At 36.1% G+C, this 18129-nt stretch overlaps 5 protein-coding genes across 6 annotated transcripts; 4 read left to right on the plus strand and 1 right to left on the minus strand.

Moving 5' to 3' along the window:
* Positions 1-511: 511 nt before the first annotated feature.
* LOC135796717 (facilitated trehalose transporter Tret1-like) lies at positions 512-4532 on the plus strand. The gene is made up of 4 exons (XM_065308843.1): positions 512-1414; positions 2635-3034; positions 3087-3834; positions 3925-4532. Exons 1-4 carry the CDS (start codon positions 1401-1403, stop codon positions 4434-4436), a joined length of 1674 nt encoding a protein of 557 aa, XP_065164915.1. The 5' UTR covers positions 512-1400; the 3' UTR covers positions 4437-4532.
* A 257-nt stretch (positions 4533-4789) lies between these two features.
* LOC135796715 (uncharacterized) lies at positions 4790-7941 on the plus strand. 2 transcript variants are annotated; one of them, XM_065308841.1, is made up of 5 exons: positions 4790-5006; positions 5074-5607; positions 5665-6161; positions 6220-6493; positions 6557-7941. In XM_065308841.1, the coding sequence occupies exons 2-5, from the start codon at positions 5085-5087 to the stop codon at positions 6724-6726; spliced, it is 1464 nt and encodes a 487-aa protein (XP_065164913.1). In that variant the 5' UTR covers positions 4790-5006; positions 5074-5084; the 3' UTR covers positions 6727-7941. The 2 variants fall into 2 exon arrangements, with proteins under 2 accessions (XP_065164913.1, XP_065164912.1); XM_065308840.1 differs by having other exon boundaries at positions 4790-4978.
* Positions 7942-8063: 122 nt separating this feature from the next.
* On the plus strand, positions 8064-13258 carry Rrp5 (Ribosomal RNA Processing 5). Its single transcript, XM_065308842.1, has 8 exons — positions 8064-8292; positions 8390-8542; positions 8657-9918; positions 9991-10801; positions 10876-11197; positions 11268-12782; positions 12839-13004; positions 13062-13258. The coding sequence occupies exons 1-8, from the start codon at positions 8200-8202 to the stop codon at positions 13210-13212; spliced, it is 4473 nt and encodes a 1490-aa protein (XP_065164914.1). The 5' UTR covers positions 8064-8199; the 3' UTR covers positions 13213-13258.
* On the minus strand, positions 13229-15261 carry abo (de-etiolated protein 1 abo). Its single transcript, XM_065308839.1, has 3 exons — positions 14777-15261; positions 14542-14717; positions 13229-14480 (listed from the first exon to the last, which is right to left on the minus strand). The coding sequence occupies exons 1-3, from the start codon at positions 15128-15130 to the stop codon at positions 13355-13357; spliced, it is 1656 nt and encodes a 551-aa protein (XP_065164911.1). The 5' UTR covers positions 15131-15261; the 3' UTR covers positions 13229-13354.
* Positions 15262-15841: 580 nt separating this feature from the next.
* LOC135795927 (uncharacterized) lies at positions 15842-17910 on the plus strand. Its single transcript, XM_065307756.1, has 4 exons — positions 15842-15952; positions 16377-16496; positions 16559-16673; positions 17120-17910. Exons 2-4 carry the CDS (start codon positions 16432-16434, stop codon positions 17426-17428), a joined length of 489 nt encoding a protein of 162 aa, XP_065163828.1. The 5' UTR covers positions 15842-15952; positions 16377-16431; the 3' UTR covers positions 17429-17910.
* The last annotated feature ends 219 nt before the right edge of the window (positions 17911-18129 follow it).

Below are 18129 nucleotides of genomic sequence, written 5' to 3' on the forward strand. Positions count from 1 at the left end.
TTAACTCAAGTTTAATGCGAATATAATCTCAATTAAACATCCCGGATTCAACAACACACATATAATCTGATTAATTAAATTACTATTCTTCTATTATTTCATAGTAAAACAGTAAAAAATAATTTTGCATTAGATTATCGAGTAATTTGTCATATTTTGTGTAATTGAATGCATAATACATGCCTGCAGACATATAAACTCATTATTAACATTTCTATTGTTGTAAGATTGTCGAAATTGTTTGTAAATTGTAGCGTACGCTTAAACGTGTCGATTATATTTCATCGCGTGCATTGTTAACAAATAATACCAGCCAGACACACATTCTACCTTAATTTCAAAGCTACTGAGTGTGTTTATAAAATAAAACATAAAACTCGGTGGGAAATCCACGGCGAAAATTCATATTCGCCTCACACAGGTTGAAACCACAAAGTTAAGGCGGCTTATATTCTCAAAATGGAAACTGACGATGATGGCGGTAGCGGTGGCGGTGCCGTCGCACATCCACATAAAGCAAAGTAGAAAGTATTTGGCCGGCGTATTGCCGATTGCGAACGCGCGCGGTGCGCATGTTGTATTGACTTAAGTAACACATCAAGTGACTCAACCGCAACGTGCGTCCACAAATAATAAATAATAACTAATAAATCAATAAATAAACAGTGTGTTAAATGGTGTTAAATATAATTCGAATAAAAAATTGTTTTTTGGACTTCCCGGCGTACAAATGAGGAAATTTTTACTAAGAAAATTATCAAGGTGTACGTAAAGCAATTATAAATCGCCATTAAGCGCATTCGTCGAACGTACGTCCTCGGATCCGTGTTTTATCCGGCGATACTTAAACATCAGCCGTGCGATCATATTTGTTGCTGCAACGACAATACACAATGCAGCAGCAATCGCCGCTATTGAAATCGAAAGTTGTGTAACAGCGTCCAATCGCCCGGCAATCAACTATTTCAACATTTGAATCGTTTTGAATAAAAACGCACATTTTAACTAAAAAAAAAAACACTTTAAAAAATTGTTATTTAAGTGATAAATAATTATTTATTGACCTAGTATTTTGAATTGGGTTTGAGTCAAGAACCTCATTAGTCCTACAATCGGAAAATAATAATTTAACACAAAGAAATATTCATAATAAGCGATTAACAAACTCGTAAATCTTAAACGTTGTTTATTCGCTCGTGTAAATAACGTATACTTGAGTAAACAATAATGATAATAATTATATCGACGTTGTACTATAGTTAAATGCATTCCAGCGTGCATCCAGCAGTGCATCAACAGTTAATGTGTCAATCAGACACAGAATATTCAATATAATTCGATTTTAATAAAAATTTTAAATTTAATATTTAATAAAAGTGCAGTTTTTGTGATTTATAAAAATGGTGATCAAAAGGTAAGAATAAGGATGTGTTTCGTATTTAAATTCGAGAATTGAATTTGCTTTACAAATTAGTTTGCGGTATAAATTTCAATGTTTGTTTGTTTGAAGTTCAAGTTCTCATGTCTGCATGACCTCGATTTTTACGTTGGGAAAAAAATTACATAGATGTATAAAAAAGTTTGTGTTTGAGCTTAGTGTATAAAAACATATAAGGTGAAATTTTAAGAGTTGAAAGTTTTAAAGTTTTGAGCGCCGAGATACGTCCGTGTTTGATGTTGATGGATGTGAAAACGCAACGCAAATTTCTAATTGAATTTAGTGCGAAATAAAACACATTCTAAATAGATTTAACAAATTAACACAACGGAAAGATAATTAATTATATTTGGCAAGATGAATTTTAGAGAAAATCACTAAAAATGTATTTATTTAAAGAAATTTATTAAGTGAGGTCATTTAATACAAAACCGCATTTATTTCTTGTTGTTTTTCATGTTTTATTATATAAAATTCATTAGAAATTCTGAAAATTCCCGAGATATGTTAAATTCTAATCATAGTAGGCAACCCAACACTCATGTTACTTTTCCAATGAGATTTATTGAATGTATCAAGAGTTGCCTATCACGAACAATTCGATGTGTTTAAGTTAGGTTCAATAAACGTCAAATTTTCCATTTTGTTTCAAAATTACGCATTCAAATGTTTAATTATTAATTATTTACCAATTGAAACAATGACTTCTGCAAAAATATCATATTCACTCTAAATAATTCATATTCCCAACCTTAATACAACTTTTTTATTCATAACTAGTCATTATTCACGTTACAAAGAAGTAACATACAAGAAATACCAGTTGATTTAGTTTTAATTTGTTTTTACTTACATAATATTCAAGTTTTTAACCTTGTAGACGTGTTGACGGCGGAAATATTTAACTAAATCGTAATTAAAATGACATAATACTAATTCTAACGCGATGCCGATTTTAAGGAATGCTGAGGAATGTAATTAACGGGTTTTTATTTCATTATTGCTTATCGCTTAAAATAGTTTCAGTTTCAACATAACAGTGAACTTCAATAACAAAATAACAATTGTTTTTGTATTTTTAAACTGTTTTCATGAATGTACACGTTTTGTCCGTGGGACATCTTGAATTCTTTGAATTCTTTGCGTTACTAAACAGAACAAACATTGTAATCAATTATTTTGTTTTTGTTTTTTAGTAACGAAGCAATGGGTTTATCCCAACCACCGAAATCAATGTGGATGCAGACTTTACCACAAGTCCTTGCTGTATCAGTAAAAAATATTCTCCTCTTGGCTTTTGGCATGACATTAGGATTTCCTACAATTTTAATCCCTGGATTGTTAGCTCCCGAGGAAACTTTTACGATGACACCTGAGGAAATCTCATGGATTGGTTCAGTTAATTTAATCTGTGTGCCGATTGGCAGTATTGTTTCCGGAGCAGTATCACAAGCCATCGGAAGAAAACGTGCTATGCAAGTGGTTAATTTACCATTTTTAGCTGCTTGGTTACTCTTTCGATTCTGTAATGCTGAATGGCAAGTTTTTGTCGCTTTGGCCATGACTGGTTTATCAGGAGGATTCCTAGAAGCACCGGTACGTCATTTTTTATTAAATACTTCAAAAATACTAAATTTAAACATTTCAGGTGTTAACTTATGTTGCTGAAATAACCCAACCACGTCTTCGTGGCGTATTATCATCCACAAGCAGCATGGCCGTCATTGCAGGAGTATTAATAATGTTCCTCCTTGGAACATTCTTCCCCTGGCGGACGGTAGCATTAGTAAGTTGTGTATTCAACGTGATGTCATTTACATTCCTTTTCTTCGTCCCCGAATCTCCACATTGGTTAATCAGCAATAATCGTCTACTAGACGCAAGGAAATCCCTCGCTTGGCTTCGTGGTTGGACAGACCTAGATGAAATCGAACCGGAATACAAACAAATCTACAGAGAAGTACGTGTGAATGATGATGATCTAGCACAAGACAATCCTGCATTTGATGGTGTGTCAAATGGTGTTACGCTTAATGGTAATAATCAACATAGGCAACCCAAACGACACGCGAAGAAGAACAGCAGACTAGAAACTCTAAAACTTTTCACAAGGAAAAGTTTCCTGTGGCCGTTTTCTCTGGTAGCGATTATTTTCTTCTTTAATCATGTTACTGGTATGACTACGCTGCAAACGTATGCAGTGCCTTTGTTTCAAAGTGTCAACGCACCAATTGATAGATATTATGCGACTGTTATGTTGGGATGTGTTGAACTTTTGGGATCGATTGCTTCGACTGCTTTGGTACATTACACAGGAAAACGTCTCTTGAACTTTGTTTCTGTTCTTGGGATAGGTGTTTGTTTTACGATTGTTGCTATCTACGCACAGATCAATGGTTTAACTCAGATTGTCATTCCAAGTAAAGAAAAAGTAATGGCAACCACCACGACAACATTACCTTCAGTATTAAATTCTACATTAGAAGCTTTGGTTGATGTTACCAACAGTACAACACCTAATTTACAACTGGTTAAAAACAGTCCCCACAATTGGATACCAATGACGTTTTTGATTGGTGTTGCATTCATGGCACATCTTGGAGTGCGAATTCTTCCCTGGATTCTTACCGGGGAAGTTTTTTCGAATGAAACAAGAGCTGCAGCTGCAGGATTATGCAGTGCCTTTACCTACATCGTTAGTTTTGCAACGAATAAAGCTTTCTTCGCCATTGTAGGCGTTCTAACTCTACCGGGGACATTTTTCACACATGCTGCACTTTCGGTTGTAGCATTCTTAGTTTTGTACTTCTTTTTACCCGAAACAGAGGGTAAAACTCTCGGGCAGATTAATGAACATTTTGCTGGTGGTACCAAAATGGGTGATAAGGTCTACCGGGACCGTGGGGACCGAAAAAGTGATTTTCACATGCAGCATAATCCCGGTAACATTAACTCCGCGTACAATGGCGGTGACAATTCCAATGAAAGTAAATTTTAATCCGTTTTACAAAACTAGTGATATAGTTGTAAGTAATGTAATTTATTTGATGTTATGTGATTGTTTTTAATGAAAAAATATAAAAAATTACATCCATTTAATGTACTTTTTGTTTTAATTGTTGGCTAAGTGAAAAAATCTCATTCAAAGCATCCGACATTAAAGAAAATAAGGAAGCAGAGGACTTAATGGAATCTAATTTATATTAATTACGAGATGCTGTACCCATGCGGGCTGGGTAGCTACAAGGGAGTGATTGAAAATGTGACGTAAATGGCAAATTTACGTGGAGAGACGAGAGAGGCGTCCTGTCGGGATAAAAAGGATGAAGGAGGAGGTGGCATGACAAGGACGCCCAGAATCCCGAGCTGCTGTTCCCACCCCTGGTCGCATGAAAAAACCACGAGCCGCGCCAGTCGGCCGAATGACGCCAGGGCGACGAAACGACTTAATTAACCATTAATTGCTGCTGCACAGCGGCTCCTCCACCACCTTGGCTAATCTCGCTACAACGGATTAATCCTCGTCGGATATTCGCCAAGGTAACAGCGTATTCACGCTGAATTTAAGGTTACCCATTGTCATTCCTGTGTTTGTTTTCATTTATTTTCAAGTGTGACTAATAATACATTTTTAGAATTCACAAATATGGAGGAGGATGATAATGATGAACTGCTGCAAGTGTCTGATGATGAATCAATGACTGAGAGTGAAGAGACTTGTCATTCCCTTGACAAGCCACATGAAGAACACTCTCATACTACATTCAGCTATGCATCCCATACGACTATTGAATTCTTTGTTGTCAAAGTGCTGTTGATTGTTTCATCGTCCATTCTGCTGATATTGCTGCCAGTGTATCAGCAGTCAATGGATATAAAGGGCAATGCATATACTATTTTACTATTCAACACCAGTTTCAGTCTGCTGCTGATTTTGGTGGCATTGTTGTTGAATCAGAGATTCTGCCCGAGAATCAACAACATTAAGTACTCAAAGACACCTATTAAGTATCGAGAACTGCTCTTGGGTGCTGTATTGTTAGCAGCGAGTGGTTTTCTGATTGTTTATGCATTGGACAAGAAGAGAGTGTTGTGTCACTTGCAAGATCCTATGAAAGGACTTCTGTTAGTCTTTTCATTGATTTATTACTTCTTTTTTTGCAAAAAATGTAAGTAAACACACAAAAATTACTTTAAATTTTAATTTAAATTGTTTTTATTTGAAGTAATGGGTCTACAGAGAATATTTTCATCGACAACGGTAATCGTTGGATTGTTTATCACAGTTGATTACGGTCTGTGTAATGAATTTCGTTGTCGTGGACATGAAAGAGATAAAAAGTCAGACGATGCTGGCCCATGGTCATGGCAAACGCATTCCTTGTGGTCAGCGCTGTACATTTTGGGTTTAGCGTTGTTTTCGGCGTTTTATATGCTTCTGGATAGATGCATAGTTGCCGCCAGTTTGCATTACAATGCCAGTTTAGGTTCACAGTTCCTGTCAACAATCTCCAGGCTGGTGTCATTCCAGAGTAACTCGAATAGTTCCAATGAATTAAGGCAACCATTAACACCGCTTAGTACAGGAACAGCGGTTGGTACAGGTGCAAGAAGTAGCAAAAAAGAATATTCTGCAACACACATTGCACTTTGGTTGCATTTCGTGTTGTTGGTGCTAGTGATATGTGGGTTTTGGGTTGAATTATTACCTAATATCGGAACAGTAAGTTATATTTTGTTAGTTTAACAACTTTTTATGAATGAAATTATTGTAATTATAGAGTACACATTTGGGGCACTTCCTAAATCAAACTTCAGTGGGTTTAGCGTGTGTTTTTACCCTGCCGGAGTTTGGAAATGCATCCGCAACGAATTGCGGTAATACTTCAGTGTATGCCTGGGTGTTTTTGCTGAGTTATGTGATGTTTATGCTCTCATCACTCAGATTTTTAATATTGTGTCAGAGTGCAGTGCATACAATGGCGACCATTAGTGTTGCACTACCACTTTCAGGCATTTGGTGGTCATTATTTAAGACGATAAATATTGAAAAAGGTAAAAATTCATATTTTTTAACTCCAAACAATAATTTAGTTTGTTTTAATATTTTTGCTTCAGGTTTGTTAATATGGTACCCAACAATTTCCGGTGAGTTAATCTGCGCACTACTGGGTCTTCCAATCATAACAATCGGATTGGGTTTGCTTGTAAAGTCGCATTTCTGCGATTGGCGCACGTCGCGCGAGATTGACGGCGATTCCACGCTCCGAGCGAGATATCTCGCTTAAGTCCAACCCGAACGACTTCCATATTAACTATAAAATATTCTAGACACACCACAAGTATGTTATATCTATGTTAACTTAACTAGAGCTTTATTTTATAGACGTAGCTAGAGTCAATTGTTGTCTAGACGCAGGCGCCGAGCTTTTGTTCAATCGTTTAAAAAGAAAAAGTAGTTAAAACAAAGAAACCGCGTAACGCAACGCTTAAATGTAAATCGTATGAAATTAAGAAATGTGATCGACCTCATTATACACTAGGAATATTCGTCGTCGCGCTTGAAGCGTTTTGATTTACAGAAGACTGAAGTTTTTTAGCGAATCGTGCCAAGAAAACAACTCTCGTCACACGTACACTGGTCCTGGCCACCTGTATGTTAGTCAATAACTGGAACAATTTTAAAATCACGTGACATATATTCCCCGGAAGCGATAAACGTGGCTAATTTTAAAACGAAATGATTAAAATATGTATAATCTAAAGAAAACCCGTGACAATATGAATTTTGAAACACGTTTTGAACGTATATTTGTATTTATACACACATCTAGTCGGATTCAATTTTCAATCAAATCAAAATGTAAGAAGAAACCCCTCGTGCAATACATTATTAAATGAGTACACATTTTTAAAAATACACACACACACATAATACATACATAAATCCACACACGCGTAGTTATATTATTGATAATTGATATGGAAATATTAACTATTGAATGTTTTTAGTGTGTTGTGATTACCTGTTAAGATTTGTAACAGAAGGTTTTACTCGAAACGATTACATTGTGAGCGTAGTGTTGTAATGGTAATTGTTTCGCAGTGAAGACGCACTATAATCGAAGCTGTGAGTAATATTGTTGTTATAAACACTCAAATATTTACCCCCCCGGAATATATATATACTTATATAATGTGAACGTTTGGAAGCGCCCTGATCCACTCACACGTTTCATGATGAACGTCCATTTTTATAAATGTAAACCGAAATTTAATGAGAATATTTTACTCCTTGCCGATGATAGTATATATATATAGTACATGATAGAGAAGATTCAAAATTAAATCAGGGTTGAATATTCTAACTTGTGAACGAATGCTTTCGAATATTCTCGAATGAATTTATATGCGCCGTGGTGGGCAATTGTACGGAAACGTTTAGAAATGTATAAATTATAAAAAACATGCTGTGGAATTACATTATATAATGTTGTTGCTCACTGGTTTGTGATTATTTCTATTAATTTTGCTTGTTTTATAGTTTTGAACAGTTTTTGACTTTTCCGAACCAGATGTTTTAGTTGTAAAACTGAATGTTACTAGATTTAATGTGTAATGCGCATGCGCCGGTGTACATAGTGTACTACATAGCGCACGTTTTTGTACCGCACGTGTTTCCATACGTCTTATGAGTTTGTGTGTTAACCGACGTGTTTTTGTTATTAATTATATGAAAACATAATTACTGAGGCGAAATTATGGCTTCAACGGATGAAAGTTTTCCCCGTGGTGGTTTTAAAATCAGTGCGAGTGAAGATCAAAGTGTTAAAAAGCCACAAAAACAAGAAAATGTATGTAACCTCAAACAGGATATTTGAAAATATTTGAAATTATTTAATAGAATGCGCTTTGTTTGAAGTTATTAATGTAGTTATATTTAAATTTTAGTTATTTGGTAATGTACAACCAATAACCAAAAAGTCTAAAGGCAAGAAAAAGCGCCAGAAGCAGCAAGATGAAGTTGAGGCAACTTCAGTACCAGAATTCATCAACAAAACTGATAGTTTGACTGCTGTTTCAGCTGATACACTATCAATTAAGGTAAAAACAAACTCAAAATATCTACAATTTAACATTAGATTTATTATATAAACAATTATTTATTTTTATTATCATAAAAACCTAAAATTTCCTCTTTACCACTAAAAATTCTAGAAAATCCACGAAGGAATGTCTGTTCTCGCATGCGTAACACGCCTCAACACAATGACTGTAGCCGTTGAGTTACCCGGTCGTTGTTTCGGCGAAATTCTCGTACAAAACATTTCCGCAACTTACACCAAACTAATCACCGACGCTGTGAAAGCAGACGGTGGAAAACTACCATCTTTAGATAATGTTCTACAAGTAGGAACATTCCTGCCTGTTAAAGTTATCCAAATCGAAAACGACAATAAACTCCGCATCTTTCTCACTTGCAACCCCGCCGAGATAAACGAACACTTCAAACACCCTGATTTCACTAAACACATGCTCGTCTGGGGCGCAATCAAAGAGAAATCCGATCATGGTTACCTCATTGACTTAGGCGTGAAAAACTGCCGAGCACATCTTCCATTCGACGCTGTAGACGCCGCAAAAGAATATTCATTAGGACAAGTTCTATACATGATTGTAACAAAAAGTGTGAGCAGTAAAGAAGCAACCACTTTAACATTAAGCGCAACACAAGCAGCATTTGATAAAACCACTGAAAGCATGGGTACATCCATAGATAAAGTAATACCAGGCATGCAAGTTGAGTTTTTAGTACAAAAACAGTTGAAAGACGGGTTGCAAGGACAATATTTCGATGAATGTACCGGTTTTATCAATGATTTATACTTGGCGAAGTCATTTGACAGCGCTAAGAAATACAAAGAGTTTACAGCGATAAAAGCGAGGCTTTTATATGTTCACCCTGTATCTAAACTTGGTTATTTCACTTTAAAGTCACTAAATGAAAAGATTCCTGAAAAGGAAAAGAAGTTGCCTATAGGTGCGTGGATTTTAAGCACTGTGGCAGGAAAAGCCGGATCTGGATTGATTGTTAAGTTATCAGGCGGTCAGAAAGGTTTTATTACGCATAAACGTTTACTAAAATCAGTAAATATGAAAGATAGAGAAGGCGAGGACTTAGCTACACTAATAGCTAACAAATTTCCTGTTGGAGTTGCAAGACATTGCACGATTTTGGATTATAATCATACAGAAAGGCTGTATATTTGCACATTTGAGAGAATAACGGATGTTATGAACGTTGAACAGTTAAAAATCGCACAGACTGTTAAAGGAACAATCAAGGAAATCAACGATCATGGTCTTGTGATTATGGTTGGGAAATTACAAGCATTTGCGCCGAAAGATAATCTATCGAATGTTATGTACAGCGAAAATATTAGGAAACAGTTTAAAGTTGGTCAAGAAGTGAATGCAAAGTAAGTAAAATTTTAAAATTTTATATCTGACGTCATTTTTGAACCGCCATTTTGTTTTTCTCTGAAATGCAGAATTTGGAACTTAAACATTGAAAAAAAGGAAATTATCTTAACTTTAAAGCCGGATCTTCTCTCCTCTAACATTCATCTATCTTCTTATGAAGGATTATCACTCTCTGAACAATATCCAGGCGTGGTAATCCACGTAAAACAAACAGGTGTATTATTATTGTTCTACGGAGGTGTTAAAGGATGGCTACCGGTGCGTAACATCCCACAACTTGGCAATAAAGACGCAAGAAATGAATTCTACCGCGGGCAGATTATCAAAGCGCGTTGTGAAGTCGTTGAAGGTGATAGACTTACACTCACGTTGAATCTTCCCAAAAAGAAAAAGGTACCAGTTGGTAAAATTATTGTTAAACCTAAAATATGCGAAATTACCGATGAGGGTATCTACGTGATGATTGGTGATATAAAAGCATTTGTTCCCAAAGAACAGTTGGCCGTTGAAGGTCTAGGGAAGTTATTACTATCGACGTATAAAGTTAATCAAACTTTGGATGAGGAATTGATTTGTGTGATTGATAGTAATCCGCCGGTGTTGAGTGTGAGGGAATATGTTGTACATAAAAGAGAGCAGTTGAAGATTCCATCCCTGCCGCAACTTGCTGTGAATGTTGTAATGAGAGGCATTTATAAAGAAAAGAATACTATTAGTATTCCAATGAAATTACATCCGGGTGAGTTTAGGATTGATGATAATGGCTTGAAAGCGCTGGATAGATATGAGTCGATTAGTGCGCAAGTCGCGAAACGTCAAGGGAAGGGGAAGATTTTATGGAGTGTTGGACTTAATAAAGTTTTCGGATTTAGTTTTATGGTAAGTTTTTGTATTTAATTATTTTCTTTTTCTGTTTTGTGATAGGTTTTAACTGTTTTTATTGTTTTATTAAGGAAACTGTTAATTACTTGGATCAATATCTTGAGGATATTGCACGTTTGAGAAAGAGGTATTTACTCACGGGGAATCCATTGGTTGATTTGGAAATTGGGGCAACTGTTGATTGTGTTGTTAATCAAGTGGATTTACAACGTGGATGCAGTGTTTCGGTGTTGCCGATGAACTGTCAAGGTTTGGTTGCTAAGCAACATTGTCCAAACAAGCTTAAACCTGGTACTACTGTAAAGGGGAAGGTTTTATGGGTGAATTATCAGTTGAAGTATGCGGGGATTACGCTTAAGCCACAAATTATGCAAAAAATTAATGATAAACAAGGTAATTTGATTGTGATTCATAATTTTTGGATTTAACTTTGAATTTTGTGTTTTTTTTTTGTTGTTTAAAGGTAAAGCTATTTCCAATCTGCCGAAAGAAAATGTTATCGTGAGGATTCTCCATGCTAATCGTAATGTTGCCGTGGGTGTACTCCGAGAGGATTTTAATAGTCAATTGGTTTATTTGCCTGTTAAACTGCATGAAAATGATTTTACGCCTAAAATAGATTATTATGATACACTGATAGACAAAGAAGAGTATTGTAAAGTGATCAAGATGAAGTCGGGTCGACTTTTGGGGGTTACTGTGCCGATGCTTGAGAGTTTTAAGAAAAAATTGAAAATGTATAATACAAAAATTATTACTTTGCGTAATAATCTGAAAAAGGATGAAATTAAGGATAAGAAAAAACAGGTGAAGAACAACAAAGAAGATAAAATGGAAATTAAAGAAGAAGATGAAGGTATTGCTAGTTCTGAAGATATTAAGTCCGAAACTGAGATGGTGACAAGTGAAAATGATTCTGAAGCAGAAGAAGATGAGGATAATGATGATATTGAAGTAGAAGAAGATGAAAACGATTCTGAAATAGATGAAAATGATTCTGAAATAGATGAAAATGAGGTTGATTCTGAAGCAGATGAAATTGATGAAAACGATTCGGAAACGGAACAAAATCAGAATGATTTTGAAATGGAAGAAACAGAAGAAAATGAAAACGACTCAGAATCTGATTCAGAAGAAACTAAAACACTTCCAGCAATTACTCCTGAAATAGAAACCAAAAAGAAACGAAAACTTGTCGAAGAAGAACCAGCGGAACCCTCATCAAAAAAGAAAAAGAAGAAGAAAGCAATTGAACCACCCAAACCTACTAATCCCCTTAAACCAAATAAATCCTCAGAACAACCCGCTGTCCTCTCGGGAATGTCCTCATTTTTCGAAGAAGAAGCTCCAATCACCCCCAAAGAAGAATCCGACGATGAAGACACTTCACTTCAACAAAAGAAAAAACTCACACCTGCAGAACGTCTGCAAAAGGCCAAAGATGAAGAAGCACGTTTGAGGAAAATCGAAAACGACCTTGCTGATTCCTCCCTTCTACCACAGAATGCCGAACAATTTGATCGCGCTTTACTTGGTAATCCCGACGATTCAGAATTATGGACCAGATACATCGCTTTCCACGCACAATCGACTGAATTTGACAAAGCGCGAGCTGTTGCAAGACGTGCTATTGAACGCATATCATTCACAGCGATGCAAGACCGACTCAACGTGTGGTTAGCGTATCTAAACTTAGAGAATATGTATGGTACTAAGGATAGTTTTCAGACATTATTTGAAGAGGCAACTAGGTGTAATGATACTTTGACTATTTATCTCGAAACTATAAAGATGATGGCGGAGATGAGTAAGTTTGTCGAAATGGAAGAGAAGATAAAGAAAGCGCGTGGTAAATTCAAACAGGAATTGCAAATGTGGTTGGAGATTGGTAAAGTATATTACACATGCGGGAAGTTTTCCGAGGCGAGAAAACTTAAGGATAAGGCTTTACTCACGTTAATTGACAAAAATCACGTAAGTTAAATTTAAATTTTGAAAAAAGAAACAGAATCATCACATAACCTCAATTTTTAGAAATGCAACTTCTCGTACAATACGCCATCATGGAATTCGTTCACGGCGAGAGTAATCAAGGTGAAGCATTATTCGAGACAATTCTACAAGCTGATCCTAAACGTGTGGATATTTGGTGTACTTATGTTGATCAATTGATTAAAAAAGATAAAATTGATGTTGCTAGGTAAGAATTGTCATTTACATTTATGATTTTCATTCTTAAAACTTATTTTTTTGTTAGAAATGTATTATCACGAGCAGTAGGACAAAAACTCGCCTACAAAAAAATGCGAACGCTTTTCAAGAAATACCACGCGTTTGAAACAACACACGGCGATGAAGAAACACTCGCACATGTTACAAACCTCCTACGTGAGTATAGTGATAAGTAATTTCATCAAAAACCAATTTCACTTATAATAAATTGTTTAATTTGTACATGAGTATGAAAATATTTCTTTCTCTCTCAATATGATTGCACAATCATATTGTAAATTGTATAAAAAACGTAATGTACACGTTTCGTTGTAAGTATTACGAGCTAAAATTAATGACATTGTCTTCGTCCGTTGAATTCCCACCGGGTTTGTCAAATCGCACATGAATATTCACAATGTATTCGGAGTTGGTGCGTTGGACGGACATGGCGAACGGATCAGTCGGGTGGAAAATATACGCGACTAGCTTACGCGCCATTGGCATCGACCGTGGCGCTTTACCGGCGTAAATTCGAAACTTTAGGAAACCCGAGTCACGTGCGTAGAATCTGATTGGATATTCACCGAATGGTTTGGGCCTTTCCATGGCCGATACCCATTTATCATCGTATGAGAATAAAGATAAGTCTAAGTAGGGTGAGCTGCTGAAACTCTGCGCGCTGATTGGTATTTGCGCTAACAAACGTTTCGTTGCTTCGATTTTTCCGCCGAATTTCGCGTTGATGATCGTTTGTTTGAATCTATGTTGAATCAAACGCGCGAAGATGTTATTCGATGCGCTACACGTGAATTTTACCTCGTTGTGAATACACGCATTGCGAAAACTATCGCTGAACTGTTCGAATAAATCCAAAAGTTCACGACTGATATTCTCATAAATAGCCAAGACTTTACTCTCGATTATATTATAAATGACAAAAAACGACGGTTCACTGTTAGGATCAGTTATTTTCAGTGTAACCATATCTTCACTAGCGTATTTTAATAATAAATGTGTCTCGTCGAGTAATTGCATCTTCCAAATGCGTAAATTTTGAAAATTGTCGAAATATTGATAGAATTTACGTATTTCATACGGATCTTTCGTCTGGGCGGCTATCCTTTGCGCGCGGCGATACAAAAACGCCAAAATGCGATGTTTAAGCGAGTTTATATATTTTTCTCTAAACGGACGTTCGACCGGAAAGACGGATTGAAAGAAATACGCGTCGTCTTCGAAACAAAAGCGGCCGATCTTACGAAAGTCGACGAACATCCCGTCGAGGATTTGAAAGATGTGGACGATTTGATGCTGCACTGACAGGACTGCAAGCATGTCTTTGTAGAGGTAGAGGCCTTGATTGTGCGACATGTGGATCTTGTCGACTTTGAACAGGCGCGTATCACAGAGTTTGCCGTTTTGTAAGTCAATAATATGGATTGAGAAGTCTTCCAAAGGAAATCTACGAGAAAAAATAAATTTTATGTTTTATCTTGTAACAAACACAAAAATATTAATTTTACCTTGGATTTGGTGTTACAGACTCGTTATTCGTGTAGATTTCATAAAAATGTGGCCTGACTGGCTCAGGCAGGAACGTTGCAGACCCGACTATCACATATCGCCCATCCTCCGTAAACAAACTGCATTCTCGATTCAATTGCTCGGTTGATGAACAAATGTTAACAACATGTTTTAACTGCAAAAATCAACATTTGTTAATAATTTGTTTAGGTATTTCTTTAAATTTCTGCATACCTTGAAAAATCTATCAAATATTTTATGCTTCACGTCAAAGTTCTTCTTATCTTTCTCATCTGCATTGTGCAACAGGTCTCCTGCTGCACCAGCTCCTCGATACATGTAGATTTCCACACATGTTTGATCAGATGAGAACGCAATAAGGTACTTTCCGTCAGGACTAAACTTGCGCACGAAACAGGGAGGTTTTTCGACGTTGATAAGCGTGTAATTAGGAAATACGTTCTGGTAGAATCTTCGTGCCGTGTGAAAATGTGTACCAGGTTTCTTGCAGCCAAAGATTTCGCGTTCCGCGAGTCGTATGACGATGTTCTGTGGCTGCACACGACGCGGTTTTGTTAGGGTTTCCATTACGGTTAAATTAAACGTTAGATAAGCGTTGAAAACATAATTATTTACAAATTAAATGTAAAAGTTTTGATAATCAGCTGTTTTTGATGCTTTAAATTAAGCATTCAAGTTTATTCGTGTTTAAGGTTAGATTGTTGTTTGGTTTGCCTACAAATAACTAACGAAATAATTAATTACTACAACGTCAATTTATTTATAAGAGCTATAAATTATTTATAAGCTTTTTATTGTATAATTTTATGAGTTATTACATGAGTTTACATCTAGTTATAACAAATTTAAATTTATGGAGGATGTTTGGTTGCCTATAGTAAACTTCTAAACTTTCAAATAAGTTTACAACATAAATATTATACATTTGTATTCTCATAACGGTAGGAGCGTGAGGTTTTCTCGTGTTGAGTTACTCATTGATAACGAATGCATTAGTCAGCGACACTAGTGAATATGTGTCGTAATGTTTAACAGCTCGCTGCGACGCCCATTCAACCTCAAAACCACTTCATTTCCTTTCCAGTTCGATTCCAAGCAGCACAAAGCGATCAAACTCTCGCAACTTACATTTGTTTAAAACGCGTCGCCATAAACACGCTAATTGTTAGACCAAAACCGAAATAAAAAACCTGCTGCACTGCTAATCAATAAACAAGTGAATAACGTGAGTCGAAAACAATCGAGTGTTGAGCAACTGAAAACAAGGCGCGGGTGAAATTTGAAGTTTTGCAAGACGACGACATCCCGTAGCAAAACACAGCAACAAAGAAGAGTTGCATTAGAAGACGAACCCACACGAAGCGCAGCACGAAAAGGGAAGGAAACAAGGTGAGGTATGCGCGCACATTTTCTGTCGATGGCTCTCGATCGCTTCGATTTCCGATACGAATCGCGATAGCATTTAAAAGTCATGTGCGTTCGCGAGCACCGCGAGATGATATCTTGCCCTCTTGCTTTATTCAGCAGCGCCACATCGCTTTGCAACCGACATTTCCTCCTGCGTGTTGCATGCGTAGTTTTATTTACGTGCGGCGGGCGTAATTTATATGCATTTTGTTTCGATTAAGCGCCGTCTACATCTTATTTATCAACGATTTTTCATTTGCATTCATTTTGTATATGATGTACACGCGTAGAAATGTCAATGTGCGGGCGCGAGAAGAAAATGAAGACGTTCCACACGGTCGTGTTTATAAAAAGTATTAAATACACATTTATAGTGTTTATTATTGATTTTCTTAAATTGTTTTAGAATCCGGCTGTCTGCAGTGAATATTCCGAAGGTTCCCAAGCGAGAATTTGGCAGTATGGCTACTGATATTTCTGTTTACAATTGGAATGAAGGTGCAGGCAGGAGTATTGGGCAAAAAACGTATGAGAAAACAATTTGTGTGATTGAATAATATTTATTTATTGATTGATTTATTGTTTTAGTTTTGTTAGTACTTGCCACTTCCAGCCGAAACGTGTTCCAGTGAAGTATACTGAAACGATGATTGTGCATTTGAATTCGCCGAAGAGGCGATACTTCGAAAGCGTCGCATACGAGGTGAGAATTTATTAATTTGTTTGAATTTGCTGACAGAATAGTCAATAAATTACTCGGAGATTTGCAAATTGTGTGCGTCATTTGTAGATAATGTAAAAGTGCGAGACTTTGCACAGATTAGTCAGAGTATTTAGGAGTTGCACCTTTATTTATGACGTCATGAAACAAAAATGAGGTTAAGGTTTAAAAAATGACTTTTTTCTGCAAAAACAGGCGAATAATGCTTAGGAATCTTTATTACTTGCAATAAATATAAGATTCTCTCAGAAATTGTTGGTTTAATAGATAAATAATTACATTTTTCTTCTAAAATCTTTAAAATTTGCAAAAAAACAACAATTTTTATTGGAATTAACAGGTTTTACATTAACTAAAGATACTTCTTTAAATTTTATTAAAATTCATCTGTAATTAAGAGAAAAATGCAATTTAAATTTTATTTCCAGACAAAAATGGTACCATCCCACTGGAGCCAAACGATGTTCGTTGATTTGCTTCCAGGCCGAGACCGCATCGTCAGCGAAGTGCATATCCCCTGTGATATTTACGTTCCTTTGATTCCTCAAGAGGTAATCACTCAAAACATTGCCGATAAAGTAGAGAGCGTTGACACTACACAAAAAGTAGATGCGCCAACCGAAAAAACTGAATGTACTCAGGCAAAAGTACCCACTTCATCGAAAACTCAAATTCTCGGTAAATATCATAAAAATACCTGCGAGGAGTTTTTAAACGAGATGAGAAAAATGTACTAATTTATACGGTTACTATGGTTACGACAAAAGCATAAAAACTTAATATTTTTAGATTAGATATTTTACATTTTATAGAAAATTAAGACTAGAGACTGCGACTGATCTGCTGGACGAGTTAAACACGAGTGAACGCGTAGTGTACTGCGTGTTGTGCTTTTATACCTGCACAAAGTGGTGGGAGACGGCGTCGATCGCGAAGGGTGCGTGCAACAAGCGCTCCCCCACTCCATCTTTTGACCGCAGGTATAAAAGGGCAGCTCTCAGTGAACAATGCTCTCAGTCGTGTCTGAGTTGTCCAACAGACTAGTTGCAGAGTTCTGGAGTTCTCTCTTCATCAGCACTATTTACGATTAATGTCGCAATATGTCACTAGTTAAATAATAGTATTTAATACTTGAATTTACGTATATCTAATTTTGCTCAGAATATTTTTACTATTTTATTTAATTAAATAATTTAAAATAAATAAACATTGCCAGAAATTAATATTAATTGCGTTACAGGTGAAAGGTTGGAAAGTCTGAATGTTACGAGGCCAAATAATTAATAACGCAAAGAAAGTCAATTTCGTTAATAACTTCATTTCCATTAATTTCCATCAATTGCGACCTGTGATTGACCGACCACGACTACGATTACCGACTGCTTTCACTCATTCACAAACATCATCAAAACTTATCATCGGAATCATCAGAAATCAT

The sequence above is a fragment of the Atheta coriaria genome, unplaced genomic scaffold (assembly GCF_025399875.1).
Source record: "Atheta coriaria isolate IRGN ID8LTWV9N9 unplaced genomic scaffold, Caltech_Dcor_3.1 hic_scaffold_7_pilon, whole genome shotgun sequence".
In the NCBI taxonomy this organism is placed as follows: Eukaryota; Metazoa; Arthropoda; class Insecta; order Coleoptera; family Staphylinidae; genus Dalotia; species Dalotia coriaria.